Raw genomic sequence first — 20,013 nt, 5'->3', positions numbered from 1 at the left:
AATTTCAAATTCTTAATCAGGGAAGAGTTGTCTTATGACGACAAAACTAAGCTTCATTTCAAGCTTACTTTGGAAATGTCTCCTGAAACTTGATGCTCTGAAAAGCAAATCTCTAGTGCCATCTACAGAGGTATCGTAATAGTTTTTTATATAAAAGATATTGCAGTTACATAAAATTCTGAAAAGTCATCGATAAAAATCATTTCCACATGTCCTAGGGAAAAACAGGACAAATTCACTTGAAAATAAAACTGATTTTATAAAAATGTAAATATGGATCATTTCTAGGTCTGTTAAGTTGTAAGTACTACAAATTTCATGAACCATATTGCGGGGGGGAAGCCCTATCACAAAAAGAGAATATTATTTTCTTCCCTTTGTGTATTATTACTCATGGTTCAAAAATGTGGGGGGGGGGAGTAAGAACCACATAGCTAACAGAATTAATCCCCCATTTTCTGCTCTGGCCATGAATTTCTGATCACTAATAGGCTAAATCACTTATGGAAAAGACTATAACCTGGATGTTAAATATTTCTACACTAAAAAAAAAAAAAAATGTTGTATGGAGTTTACCACTGGATCAGTTAAGTAAACCAGATAGGCATGAATCAGTTAAATAGAAGAATTCAGAAATGTTTGTTGTATTCTTTTACTGTTAAATGTTCATACACAAAATTTAAAAATAAAAAACTAAATTAGACTTGTTATAAGACAAAAACTAAAATTCTAATCTTTTTGGCATAAGCCAAAATATATTCTTAGAAAACTTTCAAGTTTTTTCAAAGTAAATCACAAAGGCAAGCAACATCTGAGAACTCCCGTTCTTAGCATATCTGTGTTATAATTACTAACAATGGATATGTTACAAGATGGGTGTTCGGTTCTGGTAAGTGTGTGACATCTATACCTTAATACTGTGAATATATATTCACTCTTTTCTAAAATGATTCTATTCTACATAAAGATTAAATCACTGTTTTTGTCATTCACAATCTAATCTGCAGACAAAAATAGTTATCTGTCAAACTCTTAAAATCTTGAGAAAAAACAGAAATCTTTTATTCTGGAAGAAAATTTCCTTCTCAGAAAAAGATTTCTTATTTGAGTATAAAGCTATGAATCCATTCTGCTATGGAGATTTTTTTGTTTGTTTGTTTTTAAATTTCATCCAATATACTAATCATCTACAGCTGGGCAAGAAACTTCACTACAAACTAAAAATATAAACAGCTTCTGGAGAGGTAGGGAAATACTAGAAACTCCAAGATAGATAATATGAAAAGACTCACACTTCTTCCTTCCAAAATACCAACTGGCTTATGTAAACATAAGTCCAAAGATCATTTTTTAAAAATGAATATTAAGTAGTCCGGTTTTTTAAATAATGAATATACCTTTGTTACAAGGCTGAATGAGGAAAATAAATGGAAGCAAAAACAGAAGCCTGATGTGTAACTTGTTAAGAGTCCATACCTATTGTCTTTAGGATACATATAGAAGTTACTTATGGTCAAATATTTATTACATTTGGTGATGCCATGAACAAATCTATATTTAAAAATGTAACTGCCAACTTGAAGCACAGATAGGAAGCTAACTTCAGTTGTAATACACGTAAATGCTGAAGTTATAAAATAGTCCTTACAGAAGTAAAGCTGTCACAAGTGTCTTATTAACAAACAGCTTTCCATATGGCTAGTGCATGAAATGAATGAAAATTATTTCTAGATATGCCTTTCCTAATAAATTTATAATCTTATACATGGATTAAAATAGGAAAATTACATGCTGTATGACAGGTACATTTTCTGAGTGAACTCAATGTATACAAGCACAAGGTATCAAAAAGTAGTGAAGGCTAGTTAATATGTAAAGAAAAAAACAATCAATTTCTTAGGCTTCTTTATTCACAAAATTGAAGTAATGTGAAATGTTGCTTCCCAAATTGATTGTTTCCAATGTCATTATATAGTATTCATGTTAATTACATTGGGTAAACTCAAAATCCCTACCTATCTAATATTCTAAGTCATTTTCCACAATGAGGCAAAGAAACTCTAGGTTTTATAGAGTAGATACAAAAGGTGGCACTGGGGGAGTGGGGAACCACAATGGGACTTAAAATTTAATCTTCATTTTAGGAAAACAACTGACGTTGATAAAGTGAGCCATGGTTAAAAAGGCTGTGCAAACTCCTGAGGACTGGGCCATCAGAAGAGCAGCTTATCTGCAACAAAGCAACATGGTAACATACTTAACGACTTCCAACTCTAGGCTCAAGTTTCATTTTAGAAACTCATTCAAGTTAAGGTTCTTACTCCATTACTCAGACCACATGTCAGTGTAATGATTTTTTAGAAGATTCTGGCAGAGAGAAAAGTACTGGCTTAAAAGAACATGTAAAAGCACCACCCAGCCCTTAATTCTGAAAATTTAGCAGGCCCATTTTAGAATATCTGAATACGCTGTTTAAAGCAAACAAAAACTTAGGGGCGCCTGGGTAGCGCAGTTGTTAAGCATCTGCCTTCGGCTCAGGGCGTGATCCCAGCGTTCTGGGATCGAGCCCCACATCGGGCTCCTCCGCTATGAGCCTGCTTCTTCCTCTCCCACTCCCCCTGCTTGTGTTCCTTCTCTCACTGGCTGTCTCTATCTCTGTCAAATAAATAAATAAAATCTTTAAAAAAAAAAACAAAAAACTATCTTTGTAAAGCAAACAAAAACTTAAAAGAGCACATATGTGAGGACAAATGTAGCACTATGTTCAAATAAAACACAAATTTTTAAAACTGGAATATGTTGTTATAAAGAGTAACCACTGACTAAAAATAGGACATGGGCTGAATCATAAAGGAAGACATAAAACTTTGTTATGTTTTTGACATAACACATAAAACTTATTTTTTACAGAATAGCCCCATGAACTCCCACCCACTCTCTCCCAACCACCAGCTCCCACACAAAATAATTACACAACATACTTTATACTAAATTGTCCCTATCTAAAAAGTTTCGCATTTTTATGTAATCTGATAGTACTGGGAAAAGTCATCCTAATATTTACTTTCATGAGTAAGGATAATATTACAATGTGCAAGTTATGTTCTTTTCACATGTCAATGTTGATAGAAGTTCCAACAGCAATCTCAACACTTGAACATGACAATCTTGTAGCTGCAAACTCCACTTCATCTCCTGTTTTCCTTTTCTTAAGAAGCTAGCAAATAAAAAAATACACGGGGGAGGGTCGGGCAGTGTCAAAAAGCTATAAAGCACTGAATCCTAAAATCACTTAAAAGATTAGAATTCGCAAGAAATCCTTCAAATCACTAAAACATCCAAAAAAGAAATAGAGGTTTTCTATTTTGTGTTACATACACAAGTCACCTGAATAATTTAACAGTTGTTTTAGCTATCGAACTTCATTCCAAGGTTAATTCTGATAGTTATGAAGTGGTGGTATTAAGTCATGGTGGTTAATTCTGATAGTTATGAAGTGGTGGTATTAAGTCATGGTAAGTGTGCTTCATTTACCAAAAAAAAAAAAATTTTTTTGAAATCTTCAAAAGAAAAATAGAATTTCCATTATGACCTTTACACTTTATTACCAGTTCTTCTCAAGCCAAATAAAATAATATATAACTTACAGACCCAAAGCAGTGTAACAGTTTTCTGATTAGCAGCAAGCTTTTTTTCTCTTTCAGATGCAATAACTAAATCACACTCTCTAACTGGTTACAATGACAAAACATTTCAATATATACCAGCCATTGGTCAGGCTATGCTTTTTTACATGTTCTGGGATGATATATTTATAAATTCAGTGGCTCCATCTTTCTATCATTTTATCCAGGATTATGAGGGATTTTTTGTTTCTGCAAAAGTCTTTGTATGTTAAATAATTTCTTTCTATAAAAAAGTTCTCACAAAACCCCACCCTAAAAAGCAATTTCTCTTTAATGCACATGCCACACACACACACACACACACACACACACACACACACCTGTTGCCATGTGGTTTTTTGCAAAACCCACACTGCTTGCTGGGAGTCCACATATATTTGCTTTCAAATGAAGAGCTATGATCTGAGCCTTCTCTTTTTATAGTAGCTATGTTGTCTGGAATGAACAATGGTGGCTCATCCAAAGAAAAACTCCTGCTGCTTCTTCTTTGGCGGGGTTGTAGGTTCTTCTCAGGTTTTTTTAGCTTCAGTTTATCTTCCTCCTTAAAATGCTCTACACCACCTGTATGTTCAAGCTCTTCCTTCACATGACTATTGGTTTTCATTGCTGCAGCCAGCTGCTGGGGCTTATGGCATTGTTTCTGGCTGGAATGTAATAAATGTCCAGTTTGTGCAGGATGATGGGGTTCTTTAGAGCAACCAGGGTGACCATGAGGCTTTTCACTCAAAGAATGAGTCAAGGATTTAGAAACCTGTACTAAATTTTGATCCTGTGATGTTTTTTTCAATATAGAATGAGCTTGATTTTTCACAAATTTAACACCAGAATTGCAACTCTGAATTTTTGAATCTTTCTCAACTTGTTTTTTTCTCACTTTGACCGGCCTATGAAAATTTTGCTGAGATTCTGGTTCATCAACATTTCGTTTCACACTTTTGACATTAACTTTAGTTTTGTTATGCATTAATTCATGCTTTGCTGCAACAATTTTTTTCAGAGTATCTGTGGTCATGTTTTGCTTAGAATGAATTACAGGTTTTGTTTGTTTGGATTTTACCGTTTTTGACTCTAAACAAGAAACACTACTTGACTGGCTGTTTCTGTCATCCTGAAGGTTTGCTATTTCATGAGACTCCATTTTAATACTTTCAACAATATTCAACTGTTCTGAATTTTGGTCAGGTGCACCACAAACAGCATTTTCTAAAATATTACTTTCTGGTTCAAAAGCATTAGTATCAACCATCTCTAAGTTTGAGTTATTAAATTCTGTGCTCTCCAACTGCTTATCATTAGACTCTGTGTCTTTACAATAACCCAATGGTTCTATTTCATTTCTTTGAAGGGAGTTCTTAGCTTTATCAGCAACTTCCATGGTATTCTTCAATTCCAAATTACATTCATTTACTTCATCCACAGAACAAGACAAACCTACAAGGTTCTTTTCGGTCTTATCTGGATTTGTACAAGCAGCAGCATCAGAGACAGGAACAGAAGATGCAGATTCCTCAATAATTTGGTCATCTTCATGGGATAATTTTACTGTCTCATTTGATTCTTGTTCAACTTTCCCCTTTTCCTTCACTTCTTCAACAATAGTGCCATCCGTTTTATCTGCAACAGAATCATTCTGTTCTTCTTTATCTGAAAACTTAAACTGTGGGCTACTAACAGTCTTGACTTTACATTCCATCAGAGCTTCATTTTTCTTTTCTTCAATACTAACACAAGTCTCTGAAAGGAGTGAACAATTTAAGTCATGAGATGGCACATTTGTTTCTCCCTGATTATTAGACTTCTGCTTAGAATCTAATCCAGCTTCATCCTTCATTTCAAGACAAGATGACACTGAAGAATGACTTGAAGACACTGATACTTCTGGGACCACTTCAATTTGTCCAATATGTCGGCTGCTCCTTCTGCTCTCTTTATGGTACTCAGGTTTCGGTGACACAGAAACTTCTTTAATCTGACACTTTTCTGGATGTTTCACCCCTGCTTTAGGGGCACATACAGTCTTCCCAGATGTCTTTTTTGTGCTATTTAAAGGTGCTGCATTTGAACGCTTGGCAATAGTGCTTTGTCGCAAACTTCTTACTTGTTCTATCACAAGGGAAAAAAATAAATAAAAATAACTTAGCTTTTTGCCATGTGTTATTTCAATACAATTCAGAATATATTATTTCTTTACTCTGACTTATAAATTTGCTCCTTTCAATGAAAATGCACTGAAGAGTTACTCATGATGATCATATATATATAATATATACACACATACATATACACACACACACACACACACACACACACACCCATGTTAAGTTTTATATTTATAAAGTTCTATAAATTCTGGCAGGAGAAAAAAACTACAAAATTCAGACTGACATTATACTCTACTACAAAACAAGAATGTTTACATCAAGTTTCTTTTCTATAGTAAGTAAGCTGGGAGTAAAATAAGTAAAATGAGCTTCCTTCACATTAATGCCCATCATAAAGCAAGACTGTCACACAGTTTTAAACACCAAATGTCTTTCTTTTTAACATTAAATATCTTTAAATAAATAATACCGAACACGCTCAGGTTCCAGCAAAATATGAACTAGACCACCTATCACAAACAGGATCTGTGTGAGTTTCAAAACACAGCCTCACAAGAACTCTAACTCCTTTTTATGAATGTCCTTCACTTGTATCACCATTTTAGCATACAAGCTATTCCTAAGAAATGAAGCACATGCGAAAGTGCTAAACACAGATAAAGAGAAATTACAATCAAAGAAATTTAAGCCAAGAAAATATATCATAAAAGAAAATGGGGAAAATATGAAAATAATAAAGCTTCCCACCTTTAACAATATTCCTAACAAAGAATCCACTATATGAGTTTTTCCTCTTTTCCCTATCTGGATACACCCTCCAGGAGAACATATGGAGTGAAAAGAAACTAGAAGGAAAGAGAGCTAACGTAGATTCATTAATTAGAAAAACCCACAAACTGAAATACAAAATAAGTGATTTCCAAGCCTATGGACATTCAATGCCTCCGAATAAACTCTGCATGAAAACTGAACACTATCAATTATCAAAAAAAAAAAAAAAGACTCCTACCCTACTATGCACCAATACTTAAACACTTGCTTACTTGTCATAAAGCACTGAACTCTTAAGGAAGGTATCATGTGTCTTCATTTGCCTGTAACAGTCCTAGGTGACACATATAGTTCTGATATGATTATTAACAGCACACTCTTTTACTCTCAAAAGTGTCCTAGCTTGAACACAAAATTATTCAGTCATCCTAGTCTTAGAGACCCCTTCTAATTCCCCCAGAACGTGGCACAGTATTTCATCATTAGATAAGTACTCAACAATTTTTAAAAATTACTTAGTGTGGATTAACTGTTTATCATATGCTCAAATATATAACATTTTTAAATAACTAAAAACTTAAAGACTCATTATCAATATGTGGATATTTTTAAATAGTTTAATAATATTTTTATATATTTTAAGCTTTGAAGACAGCCTGAAATAATTTACAGCTCTACTTTGTCTGCCTTGAAATAAAATAAATGAACTTTTAACACCCATTATCTAGGTTGTTGCTAAAAATGACAAATGAACAGCATATTCAACTATAAAGGTAATTAAGATGAAAAAAAACATTTTCCAATAGTAACTGATTTATTGAGCTAAAGATCAAGTTGTTTTTCCTCCTCTAAATATAAACTGCCTTAGTTTGAATCCTGGCTGAATAGGCCAAACATTTATCGTCCATAATGTTCATCCTATTCTTTTCATTACTCAAAGTCACAAGTAATACCAAATAACAGATTTAAAAAGCTGATTAAAAATATAAATTGAGAGTGGGGAGACTGGGTGGCTCAGCTGGCTAAGCATCTACTCTTGGTTTCATCTCAGGCTATGATGTTATCAGGGTCATGAGATCAAGCCCCGCATCGGGCTCCCAACTCAGAGTCTGCTTGAGATTCTTTCCCCTCCCTCTCTCACCCCCTCTGCTCCTCCCTGCACTTGCTCTAAAATAAATAAAATCTTTAATCTATCTATATAAATTGACGAAAAGATAAAATAAATACACACATCTAACTTAATCCACTTCTGAAAACCCACACTAATGCTATACAAAAGACATAAATCTAAAATGAAAGGAAGAACAGGAGAAAACGGTGACAATTCCAGAAGTCAAACAAGAGATGCTCAAGAAGTTAACAGATGTAGGAGACGAAAAAAAAGACAAACTCTAAGATGGCAGCGTAGGCAAGAATACAATTAATACCTCAAAAGGGTTAGGAATTGGTGACCCCTGATGATTCTAAAGTGTGGATGAAAGCTGCTTAAGAAGCAGTTAGATCCCTAGCTCCCTCTCCCCAATGCCATCTGCCAGGCAACTGCCCTTTCCTGGTCCTAATCCAAGACTGGAGGCTTGCTCTCTGGAAGAGTAAAAAACAGGGTTTCTAGACTAAGGAACATCAGGCACAGATAAAAGTGGCAGTAAAGTACACTGAAATTTGTGACATTAAGTGAATTTATATATATTCAAAGCTGAGACACCCTGTTAGCTTCCCTGAAAGGATTCCCGTAACATGCTACCAATCTAATGAGCCTAAGGGAATAAAGACATTAGGGATTGCTCAAAAAACAAACAAACAAACAAAAAAACTCCGCATGACCAAAGAACCATACAGTGAAGCTCACAGTAGACAAAACACAACCCACCCACTCTTTTAAGTGTTAACCTTTTAGTTTCATACAGTTTTAGTCCCCTACTCTTAAACATAAGCAAACTATCAGACATTTTGGAAAAGTCTCTAACATGAAAGATGGAGAGACAGACAGAAAGACACAGACACAGGCAACATGGAGAAAAAAGAAACCATGGAAGGAAGGAGATAAAAAAAAAAAAAACTTTTTAAAACACTTTTTAAACTAAATACCTTATGAAAGACAGCAGAAGATAAAGTGTTCATGAAACAAGACCACAATGCTGCAAAAAGGACTACTCCCAAAACAAACAAAAAGAATATTCAGAAATTAGAAATGTAAAATATGATGGAAAAGTTGGAGGATAAGCATGAAAAAACTTCACCAAGTAGAGGAAAAAGACATAGAGGTACAAAGTAGGCAACATAAAGAAAATGGAAGGGCCAGTCCTCCCTACCTAATACTTGAATAATGAGTTCCAGAAAGAAAGAGCTGAGAAAATAGAGGAATTACCAATGGATAATACAAAAAATTTTCCCAGAGTTGAATAATACTTTTCAGACTAAAAGGATCTATGGAGTATCCAGAACTCAATACTTAAAATACACTCACAACAAGATACATTATCAGAAATATCGAAACACTCGAGCTGAAGAGGAAGACTCCACAAACTTCCAGCAGAAAGTATCAAAAAAGAAAAAAAAAAAGGAATCAGAATAAACTTCTCAACAACACTGAAGTTAGAAGAAAACAGAGGAACACTATCAAATTTCTGAGGGAAAATTATGTCCAACCTTGAATTCTATGTTCAACCAGACTGTAATTCCAATGTGAGACCAGATTAAATACATTTGCAGACACACAGTTTTAAAATAACATATCTCCATGTTCCTTTTTCACAGCAAACTACTAGAAGAATTGTCACCAAAATGAAGGAGTTAAGCCCAAAACAGAGGAAATAAGAACTACAACACCAAACAGAATCGTCAGAAGAATAGTAAAGGGAGATCCCTGGATAATAGCTATGCATCAGGCTTATACAGGGCTAACAAACCAATGCACATGGGAGCAGATAAGAAAGCTCCAAGAGACTTCTTCAATAAAATGAAAATGACAGAGTATCTGATGTGCACACATATTTTTAGGAAAGACTTAGACAACTAGCAGAGTGGCTGAGGTGTTATTACTGGTATGTACACAGAAAAGTCTGTGTACAAATGTACAAAACTATAAGCAAATGAGCAAAAACAATTATTAAATCAGAAAGACAAAAAGTTGTATAGGAAAAGTAACCTTAGTTTATTAAATCAGTCATCTCTAACAGCACATAGTCACAATAACATAAATAATTACTACTGATCTACCAAAATTACTTACTAGAAGGATGAGAAAATATACTTTTGTGAGATAAGGACAAGAAGACAAACACTAAGTTCATCATCCAGAGTGGGAAATCAATAAATACCTACACATCAGTGTAATCAAAAAGTAGCAATATACATATGTTACTTAGAGACATGGAAGTAAATACCAAAAAATTAGTAAAGCCAGCTGGGAAAGTTAATAATGATTTCCTCTGGGGAAAGGAAAATAGGCATTAGAAACTTTACAGAATTAGTCAACCCTTCAAATTTTGTAAATATATAATTTCAGTAAAAATTTTTAAAAATTATACCAACAAATTGATATAATCTTACTAAAATGCTCAGACTAGCAAACATCATGAAAATATGGTCTCTGCTTAGCAAGTTTACGAACTATCCCCACCTGTCCCTATACCTTTGATTTTCTAGCTCAACCTCTCAGGAAGATTACCTTGTGCCATTAAACGAGGTGATTTTCTTGGTGATCTCACTGAATTTTCTTCTACTTTGTCCCTCAAATTCCTGTTAGGTAAAATCAGTTCTTCTTCATCAATGGTATCATTGCCACTTTCTTTAACAACTCCTTCATCCATAATATCGTCGAGACCAACAACTAGAGAAAAAACAAAAACAACAAGAAAATTAATTTTTAAAAATATTGAATACCTTAAGTATTTAAAGGCAGTTACGGAAAACATTGTGAGACATTTTAACGCAATACTATACTACACAGTCCTGAAAATCTACGTCTATTTTATGATATTGCCACTACCAAGCTCCCAATTCAGCTTTACAAAATTTACCTTATGAGGTAACTAATCAAAGAGTAGATTAGCTATAATTGTTCTTGATTTGACCACCACTGTCATTCTCACTTATTATTCACTGTACCTCTGTGAAAATCGTAAGCAACTATACCTGAAATACTCAATTATCCCAATTTTAGTTAAAGTAGTACAAAATTTTAATACCCTGAAAAGCTTGTGATTCTAAGTTCATGCTAGAGCCAAAAGATTCTAGTTCAAAGTATAATTCTATTACTTAAAGACTTCATGCTACACGTGTAGAAAGTAAATACAGGTACACCTTTAAATAGTAGCAAAAAAATATACATAGAAAGAAATGAAAAACGTAACTTCCCCCTCTCCCAAATGCCAGGTAAAATGGTAGGTGTATAGCTATATAATTAAATTACCTTCTAGTCAAAAGAGAGAGCATTTCATTTAATGGGGAGGGGGAGATATGGAAAAGGACTGGGGGACATTGAATAAAATATGAACACTGTATTTATTTTGTCATTGGGTTTATTTCTGTATATAACAATTTTATTTCACTTAACTAGCTGACATATACCAATTCTAAATGTGCAGCTGTATGAAATCTTGTAAAAAGAATTATTTAGATCAGAAGGCCTGAATTCAAATCCCAGCTAAAACACTTAAATAAAACTTGACCAAGTCACTTAACCTCTCTTTCAGTTTATCTCTAAAATGAGAATAACAATACCTGTCCTACCTACCTCACAGGGCTGTTGTGAGGATCAAGTGAGATGATGTATGAGAACTCACTTTGTAAACTTTAGAGCACTATACAAATGTTAGTTATTATCTTCATCCTAGGGGTTAGAAGGAACCTCAAGAAGTTATCTAGTCCTCATCTTTGTATCCAAGAAGAACTTCAATTAAAAGAGCTCAACAAGATAGTGGTCTATCCTAAAATTTAAAGAGAACAAAATTCTTTATAAATATACTTTCAAATGGTACAATCTTTTTGAAGAGCACTTTGACAACAAACAGAATAATGAAACTGCTTATATACTTTGACCAATAAATTATAAATAGAATGAATTATGAAAAAAGGGCTGGCTAGAAAACACAGTGTGATCTTTGTTGGTAAAAAAACAAAATGCATGTGTATGTACATTTAGACAAATAGGAAAAAAAGATTATTAGCAGGAAATAGTTGAAAACTATAATAGTTACTCTATAAAAGATAATATACTTCTTTCCTGTTTTCCAGATTTCCTGCTATATGCATGTATTACTCTCAAAAATAGTCTACGCTTCAATCACTATCCTATGCACTAAAAGCTTAGAGAAGAATATACTTCAGGAAAATTCATCAGGACTCACGTAAGATATAATTAGGGGGAAAATGGGTGTAAAGTTCAGTTAGAAGGCTATTTCACCATGATGAAATACTTATGCTGTCACACATTCACACACATTCTCAAAAAAATTTTAATATTCATTTAAAAAAATAAAATTTAAGACTATTTTAATCCCAATTTTATATAAAAGCATATATAAATATATGCATTTCAGATATGCATAGGCAGAAATGGATAGGGAAAAAAAGCCCTGGAGTGTTATCAGTGATTATCTCTAGTGGTAAGGCAGATAAAGAATTTAAGTTTTTTACATCATTGTTATACTGTCTCTGTGTTTTCCAACTTTTTTTTAACAATCAGCATGTATTCTGTATTGTAATCAGGAGAGAAAGGAAAAACTCAAAAGAGGAAAATAGTCCAGGAGAAGGGCAATTAAACACCTGATTAACAGTGTTTGTTCGCAGGGAGTAAAAAGATATGTTCTGGATTTTAGGGCTATATTACAAAGCAAAAAAATCAATGGGATTTAGCAAGCCAAATCCAAAGGTCAATTATCAGGTTTTTATCTTACTCCCTTTCCTAGTAGCCTCTGACATAGCTGACCCATCTCTCCCTCCTGAATCTTTCTCCTCACTTAGCTTTTGAACATCACACATCTTCCTATCTCTCCAGCTACTTCTCAATATCCTTTGATAGAGCTTCCTCTTCTTGTAGAGGTCTACACACTGGAGGACTTACGGGTTCAGTCCTTCCATCTCTCTTCTTTATCTGCACTCAAAACCCCCTAAGTGATCTCATCCAGTATCGCCTATACTTGGATGACTCCCAAAATTATTTTCTCCAGCCCCAAGCTCACATTTGACCTTTGGAAGAGTATAATTTGACATCTCCACTAGGTCTAACAGATATCTCAAGTTTAACATACTGAAAATAAACACAGCTTCTACCCATCCCTCAACAAAACTGCCCCTCCTAAGGTATTCCCAGTAATGGAACCTCCATTCACCCAGCTGTTCAAACCTTAAACTCCAGAACTATCCTTAGCTCCTCTCTCCTCATATACCACATCAAGTGATCAGCATATCCTGCTAGTTCTATCTATAAAACATAATCGCTCAGGGTACCTGGGTGGCTCAATCAGTTAAGCAGGCCAGCTCTTGATTTTGGCTCAGGTCATGATCTCTAGGTCCTGGGATGGAGCCCCACATTGGGCTCTGCTTGAGGATTCTCTCTTCCCCTCTCCCTCACCTCCTCCCCCAGCTCATGCACACACACTCTCTATCCTCTAAAATAAATAAGTCTTGGGGTACCTGGGTGGCTCAGCCAGTGAAGTGTCTGCCTTCAGCTCAGGTCATAATCCCAGCGTTCTGGGATCAAGCCCCACACTGGGCTCCCTGCTGAGAAGCAGGGAGCCTGCTTCTCCCTCTCCTGCTATCCCTGCTTGTGGTCTCTCTCTGTGTCAAATAAATAAGATCTTTTTTAAAAAATAAAAATAAAATAAAATAAATTTTAAAAAAATAAATAAAAAATTAATAAAACCTATCACTCATCTGGACCATTTACCACCACCTTAACTAACATTCTACTCTAAATTACCATCATCTCTTATTAAAACTATACCATAATAGTGTCACAGGTTCTTCTACTGACACATCCCAAACACACTCATCACACACACACAGTTTACTCCCCACACAGTCATCACTGTGATCCTTCTAAAATATGAAGTCCTATCTTGTTACCATTCTTCTGTTCAAGACCCTCCAAACTCTTACCACCGCACTTAGATTTATGTCCAAAATCCTATCCAGGGCCCACAGGACCTAAGATCTTCCCCAGCCAACTTCACTGACTTCTTACCTACCGTTCTATGACTGACTCTACGCCAGTCACACAGGACTTTCCTGACACAGGAAAGCCTAAGATCATCTCAGGGTCTTTGTAGTTGCTATTAACTCTGCCTGGGGTGCTTTTCTCCCACATTTCCATGTGGCTCACTCTCTTCAAGTCATACCCAAATATTACCTTCTCAGAGAAACTTTTTTTCCTAACAATCTTATCCAAAACAGCACATACTCCCATCACTGCCTACTGATGCTTAGTATACTTTATTCTTTAAAACATGTTTGACACTACCTGATTAAATACCTGTTTATTAACTATCTTCTCCACTAGAATGTAAGCTCTATAAGTCAGAACTCTATTTATTCATTGCTCAAACTCCAGAACCTAGAATAATAACCTGGTAATATAGGAAGCACTCCAGAAATATTTGCTGAGGAAAGGAACTAGGGAAAAGAAGGGGTCAGGAAAATTTAAATGCTGATGAGTGAGGGAAAAATGTTTTCACTAATCAAAAGACAGAAGTTGGAAAGAACAAATTTGGAAGTGGAGCGCTGACTTCACTTTTTGGATATACTGACGATACAAAGAAAAAGAGCAGTTTAAAGAAGCATCAAGGTAATACATCACACACAAAAAAAAGGTAAGGAGAATTTCAATGAAGTAGGGATCAGGAAGGTTAATGCTACAAGAGAAAATAATGCAGAAAAATCCACTAATTTGACACGCAGAAGCAGAGGATCAGATGACAAGAGGTTAAAAAGTGAATGAGTAAAGAATGACAACTGCAGTCTCTTATTTTTAAGAAGTTTAAGGGTAAAAGAAAAGGGGACAATCAACTGAAGGAAGTTAAAGGGACAAAAGATGATTTTTCTATATAAGCGACAAATGGGAAAGGGGAAATGGAAGGAGGTGAGGTAGGGAGAATCACCTTTACCAAAAGAGAGATGAGGGAATAGGAATGGGAAGGGAGAGAGAATGTGGTGCAAAAAAAAAAAAAAAAAAAAGGTCGGGGGCAGGAGGCAGAGAGAAGAAAAGGGAAGAAGGGAATCAACAAAGATCCCAGCATGTTTGTATGTGCTGGAAAATAACTTTGAAGGTAAGTGATGCTTTGAGGTCCCATCATCCATACAAAAATGTCCTAAGTCAATAACCTACAATTAGAATACCTCAGACTTGTTTGAGATATTTCTCAGAGTGGAGATTTCCAAGAATGCAGCCTTTTTTATACTCCTGCTCTATCTGGCAACACATACATTTCCTTCACTTCAAAAAGCCCATCTTTTTTTTTTTTTTCCCAAGATTTTATTTATTTATTTATTTGACAGAGAGAGAGAGACAGCCAGTGAGAGAGGGAACACAAGCAGGGGGAGTGGGAGAGGAAGAAGCAGGCTCCCAGCAAAGCAGGGAGCCGGATGCGGGGCTTGATCCCACAATGCCGGGATCACGCCCTGAGCTGAAGGCAGAAGCTTAACGACTGAGCCATCCAGGTGTCTCTCAAAAAGCCCATCTTTATATTAAATCAAGCTCTACATGGTCTCTAACATTTCCAGAGCTCTCATCTGAACAAAGCCCCTAACAAGTAAAGCATCTACTTAACTTCTCTGTGCCTCAAATTCTTCCATAAAATGGAGAAAATACTAGTGGGTTAGAGGGCTACTGTGATGATTAAATTAATACGTATAAAAGGCCTGGAACAGTATCTGGCACTTAGAAGGCCCTATATTTACTGTTAACTTCTGTTTCAGTTTCCCCCCCCCCACCCACGTACCCACCATCAAAAATTATGTATTCCTTCTCCCTCACTGTTTTTCCTCAACTCCCCCTAGAACAAATCAAATTTTAGAAAGTATCTGAAATTTCTTTCTTCTAATCCATTCATCTGACTAAAGTAATTCACAGTGCAGAATAAATACTGTGGGGCAAAACCCTCCCAATTAGGTATTTGTGTTTTAAAAGAGTTTAATCCAACTGGTTCTGCTAAGAAAATGAACAGAAGTAAAGGAGAATCTGGGCTCTTTTCAGAACACTGCCTATTCTCAGGGACCCCCCACATCTTCCCCTCCTTCTCCCACAAGGCTAACCAAGATTCAGTATTTGATATTCAACTTTTTAAATTCACTAAAATGGTAACTTTGAGTTACCAAAACAGCGCAATTGCCCGGATTCTTTAGGAGACAAGTGTATGGTCATGACGTAGAGAAAAAAAAACAATATACTTTTTCCTCCCTCCCAGATTCCAGAATTAGATGTCACTCTCATTTTGAAATTTTGGCATAAAATCTATCATCATACTCAGAAATCCTTGAGCTTGAGTTTAGATCACATTAAAATTCTTCCCATCCCTAGCCACAAATGAGCCTAATTAAATCTGCTGAGTTCTGGTGCCAGTCAAGTCTATGTGAAGTCTTCCTGACACTAATATTACTTTATTCCAGACATTTCCAATCTATCTTTTTGGGAAGAGGAGGTAAATGAGATAAAGAAAATAAAACCAAACAACTCGCAGTTAAACTTAACTGCATTTCTCAACAATTAGGATTAGTTTAAATCATTTTAATACCATATAAAAGAAAAAAACCACAAGTAGAGTAGAAAATTCTTCACATTTGACATGCCTTAATTCACACTGGCAGTACAAAGGCCAAACTCAACTGCTTTTATTTCCTCAACTACAATTATTTCCTCTATAATAAAAGTTGGCGCTAAGTATCAGACTTGAGATAAACCTAAAGAGCATGATGTTGCAGCATTGCAATAAAGGTTAGATATCTATTTACAGGACTCGCATTTGAAGTAGAAAAAGAAATTATACAGTTATATTCTCCTAACTGAGGCACCATAGCTTTCTCCTCGAACATTGAAGAATACCACCCAGCCTCTACCTAGACTCCCTTCGATGAGAGTTCTTTCCTTCACGGATGATTCATCCGTTTCCTAAAAGAAGCTGTGGTGTGAAACAGATCATGTTGTATGTTACATAAAATGAACCATTTTGGGTGAATTTATCATTTTAGATATTAGATGTTCCTAATTTGAAAAATATAAGTATTGCTACTATGCACACTTATCTTTTTCTTTTCCTCTTCAATTCCTTCTCTACAATAAACTTTAAAACATAGGTTTACTGAGTCAAAGCATGAAAATATGCATATTTTGTTATTTTATATCTCATTACATGTCTTTCCATAAAGATTATAAAGAATTTACACTGCAAAGAGCTTCGCGTTAATAAGAACTCACTGGCACTGAGTTTCAAATTTTTAAAATAAACAGTTACTATAAAACCTTGAACACTTCAGATGTGTATCCTGCCTTTTTGTATTTCTTTAGCTCTGCCTACTCCCCCACTCAGGTGTTAAAAGTGTTTTTCCTCTCCAATGTATACAAATTCTTAATGTAATACCTATATTTCCTATCTGACACAAGTGTTTTCCCTTGTTTACCTTATTTTAGTATTATTTGGTGTCAATCTAAGCTAATTTTTCTTCAGAATGTTGTCTTCAGTTACTCCAATACTATCAAATTATCCATCCTTTCTGCTGTAATGTAACGCATTCTAAAGTTTTATATTTAAATGTGCACAAATATTTCAACTTTTGCCAAACTCAACTTCATACTTTGGGTAAAACTTATCAGTATGTCCTGGAAAGGGGATTTTCTCTACCAAATAAGTATAAAAGAAAGACATTGGGTTAAGGCAAATAAGAACAGTTTTTCAACGCAGATCTTCAGTCTTCAATATGCTAAACAGGCATTATATGAGGGAAAGAACCGCGTGTGGTATGCGGTCTTCCAAGCTTTATATTCACACACACGCCAAAAAACACAAACCAAACCGCTAATAATGGTTATTTCAGAGATTTTTTTTCCCTTTCTTCTTTTCACATTTTCTAATAAATCTCACAAAAAATAGTTCTAGAAAAAGAAGCTAGAAAGATACACACTAAACAAGGGTTTTCTATGTAGAGGTAAGTTGTATTATTGGTGGCTCTTTATTTTTTTCTTTTTTATCAAAATTATACATGCACATGGTTTAAAGAATTGCCTCTAGTTTTATAAAGTTTGTTAAGAAAAACATTAAGCCAGGAACCACTTCTCCCACTAAACTTCAATAACCTCACTGGGAAAATGAAGACACTGAACCCTTCACTGAAAGGTTGCTGTGAAAACTGAATTAATTAATATAAGGTCTAATATAGTGCTTGGTATGCAAATAGGAATATCTTAAATGGTAGCAATTATTAATATATCTTGGCAGATTTTTTCCAAATAACTTTCTGTAGCCCTAAATGCCCTGCATCTGATCCCTTCTCAATTGTCTAAATAATTTCTCTTATTTTTTTAAAATAATTTATTGCCGAGATCATTCTATCAAGCTAATGTAAAAGTGAGATGGTAATCATTCCCTAAAAATTTAACATTTTAATTCCATTCTGGAATACTGAAATTACTTAGCTTTCAGTTAATTCCTTTAAAAACATTTAGTGAGTACCTACTATATGTTACATGTTGGCCTAGATTATTCTAGATACCAATGATACAGAATACTTAAGATGAAATGACCTGGTTTCTTCAACAAATAAGTATCAAGAAAGGGGGCTGGGGGTACTTATATAGACTGATATATACTTATATACTAACCAACTAAATATATTGACCTTATTTCAATTCCAATTCAAACTTAAAAAAAATGTTTAGGGAACTAGGTAAAACTGAAAGCTGACGGACTGCACACTTGAAAATATTAAGAACTATCTTTAAATGTTTTAGGCTGGATAATATTATGGTGGATTTTTTTTAATAAAGAATTCTTGTATTTTATTTATTTTTTTAAAGATTTTATTTATTTGAGGGGCGCCTGGGTGGCACAGTTGTTAAGCATCTGCCTTGGGCTCAGGGCGTGATCCTAGCGTTCTGGGATCGAGTCCCACATCAGGCTCCTCCGCTTGGAGCCTGCTTCTTCCTCTCCCACTCCCCCTGCTTGTGTTCTCTCTCTCTCGCCGGCTGTCTCTCTCTGTCAAATAAATAAATAAAATCTTAAAAAAAAAAAAAGATTTTATTTATTTGAGAGAAAGAGAGAGCACGCACAAGTCGGGGTGGAGGGGAAGGGGGAAAGAGAGAAGCAGACTCCACAATGAGCAGGGAACACGACGTGGGGCTCGATCCCAGTACTCCAGGATCACAACCTGAGCCGAAGGCAGATGCTTAACTGACTGAGCCACCCAGGCACCCCAAGAATTCTTATATTTTAAAGATACACGCTCAAATACTTACAGATGAAATTATATTACTTCTGGGCTGTGCTTCAAATAATCTTGGGGCAGGGGGGAGGTAAGGAGAAGTGAGTAGGGTATAAATGAAATAAAACCAACTATTAACTGTTTAAGCTAAGTAACAGGTACATGTAGGTTCATTACACTATTCTCACTGCTTTGTTTGATGTTTTCCATAAAATACAAAATTTTTAGGGCGCCTGGGTGGCTCAGTTGGTTAAGTGTCTGCCTTCGGCTCAGGTCATGATCCCGGGGTCCTGGGATCAAGTCCCGTATCGGGTTCCTTGCTCAGACAGGGGCTTGCTTCTCCCTCTCCCTCTGCCTGCTGCTCCCCCTGCTTGTGCTCACTCTTTGTCAAATAAATAAAATCTTTTAAAAAAAAACATAAAATTTTTAAAACCTGTTTCTTCATTTCAGTGAAGGTGAGAAAAGCATACACCATGTTAGATGATAAGTCTTAACACTTAAAAGGAAAAAGTAATACAGAGTGTGGAGATGGTTTGTAATTTTAAATAAAATAGCCAGGGAAAACCAGGGATACTTGTACTGGTTGTTTATTGCACAATAGCTTCGGGCCCAAAGGAAAAGTGAAGACTGATATCCAGGCCCCCATCTGCTGTCCAAGAAGTGCACAGGAGAAAAGGATGCCTTTTTCTAATTCCCAAAAAGACACTGTATAGTCTAGAAGGGGCCTGGGGATGACAATACTGAGATGACTTTGCAGCAAAAACCTGAACAAGTTGAGGCAACAGCTATCTGTTGCCTAGACTCTGAAGAAGTAACATGCCTAGGACGTCAGAATTGGATGGGGGGTAGGTCTGTGTTGCCAGATTAGGGAAAGTGAGGGGGAAAATAGCAGATAAAATTGCAGAGGTATCAGGGGAAACTAAGAAGGGTCTTTGTGTGAAATAGAAAGATACCAGAGCACTGTGAACACAAGGGTGATATGACCTAACTTTGTAGAGGATTACTTTTGGTGCTCTTTTCAGAACAGACGGTAACAAATCCCC

General features: G+C 35.4%; 1 protein-coding gene across 7 annotated transcripts in view; it reads right to left on the bottom strand.

Annotated features, from left to right (window-relative positions):
* PHF3 (PHD finger protein 3) overlaps positions 1–20,013 on the bottom strand; it is an 84,551-nt gene that overhangs the window by 29,130 nt on the left and 35,408 nt on the right. For 4 of the 7 annotated variants that reach the window (XM_026507143.4, XM_026507140.4, XM_026507141.4 and 1 more), the window contains 2 exons: positions 10,227–10,388; positions 4,007–5,789 (listed from right to left, as the gene is read on the bottom strand). In XM_026507143.4, the coding sequence (XP_026362928.1) occupies positions 4,007–5,789; positions 10,227–10,368 (1,925 nt within the window). In that variant the 5' untranslated portion in view covers positions 10,369–10,388. Of the gene's footprint in view, positions 1–4,006; positions 5,790–10,226; positions 10,389–11,294; positions 11,391–13,195; positions 13,340–20,013 lie in introns of those variants that run through there. The other 3 variants (XM_057304047.1, XM_026507144.4, XM_057304048.1) reach the window with 3 other exon arrangements.

Source organism: Ursus arctos, unplaced genomic scaffold (assembly GCF_023065955.2).
Source record: "Ursus arctos isolate Adak ecotype North America unplaced genomic scaffold, UrsArc2.0 scaffold_29, whole genome shotgun sequence".
NCBI classification, from domain to species: Eukaryota; Metazoa; Chordata; class Mammalia; order Carnivora; family Ursidae; genus Ursus; species Ursus arctos.
Note: the sequence above shows the minus strand (reverse complement) of the source record. Positions and strands in the feature narration are given on the sequence as shown.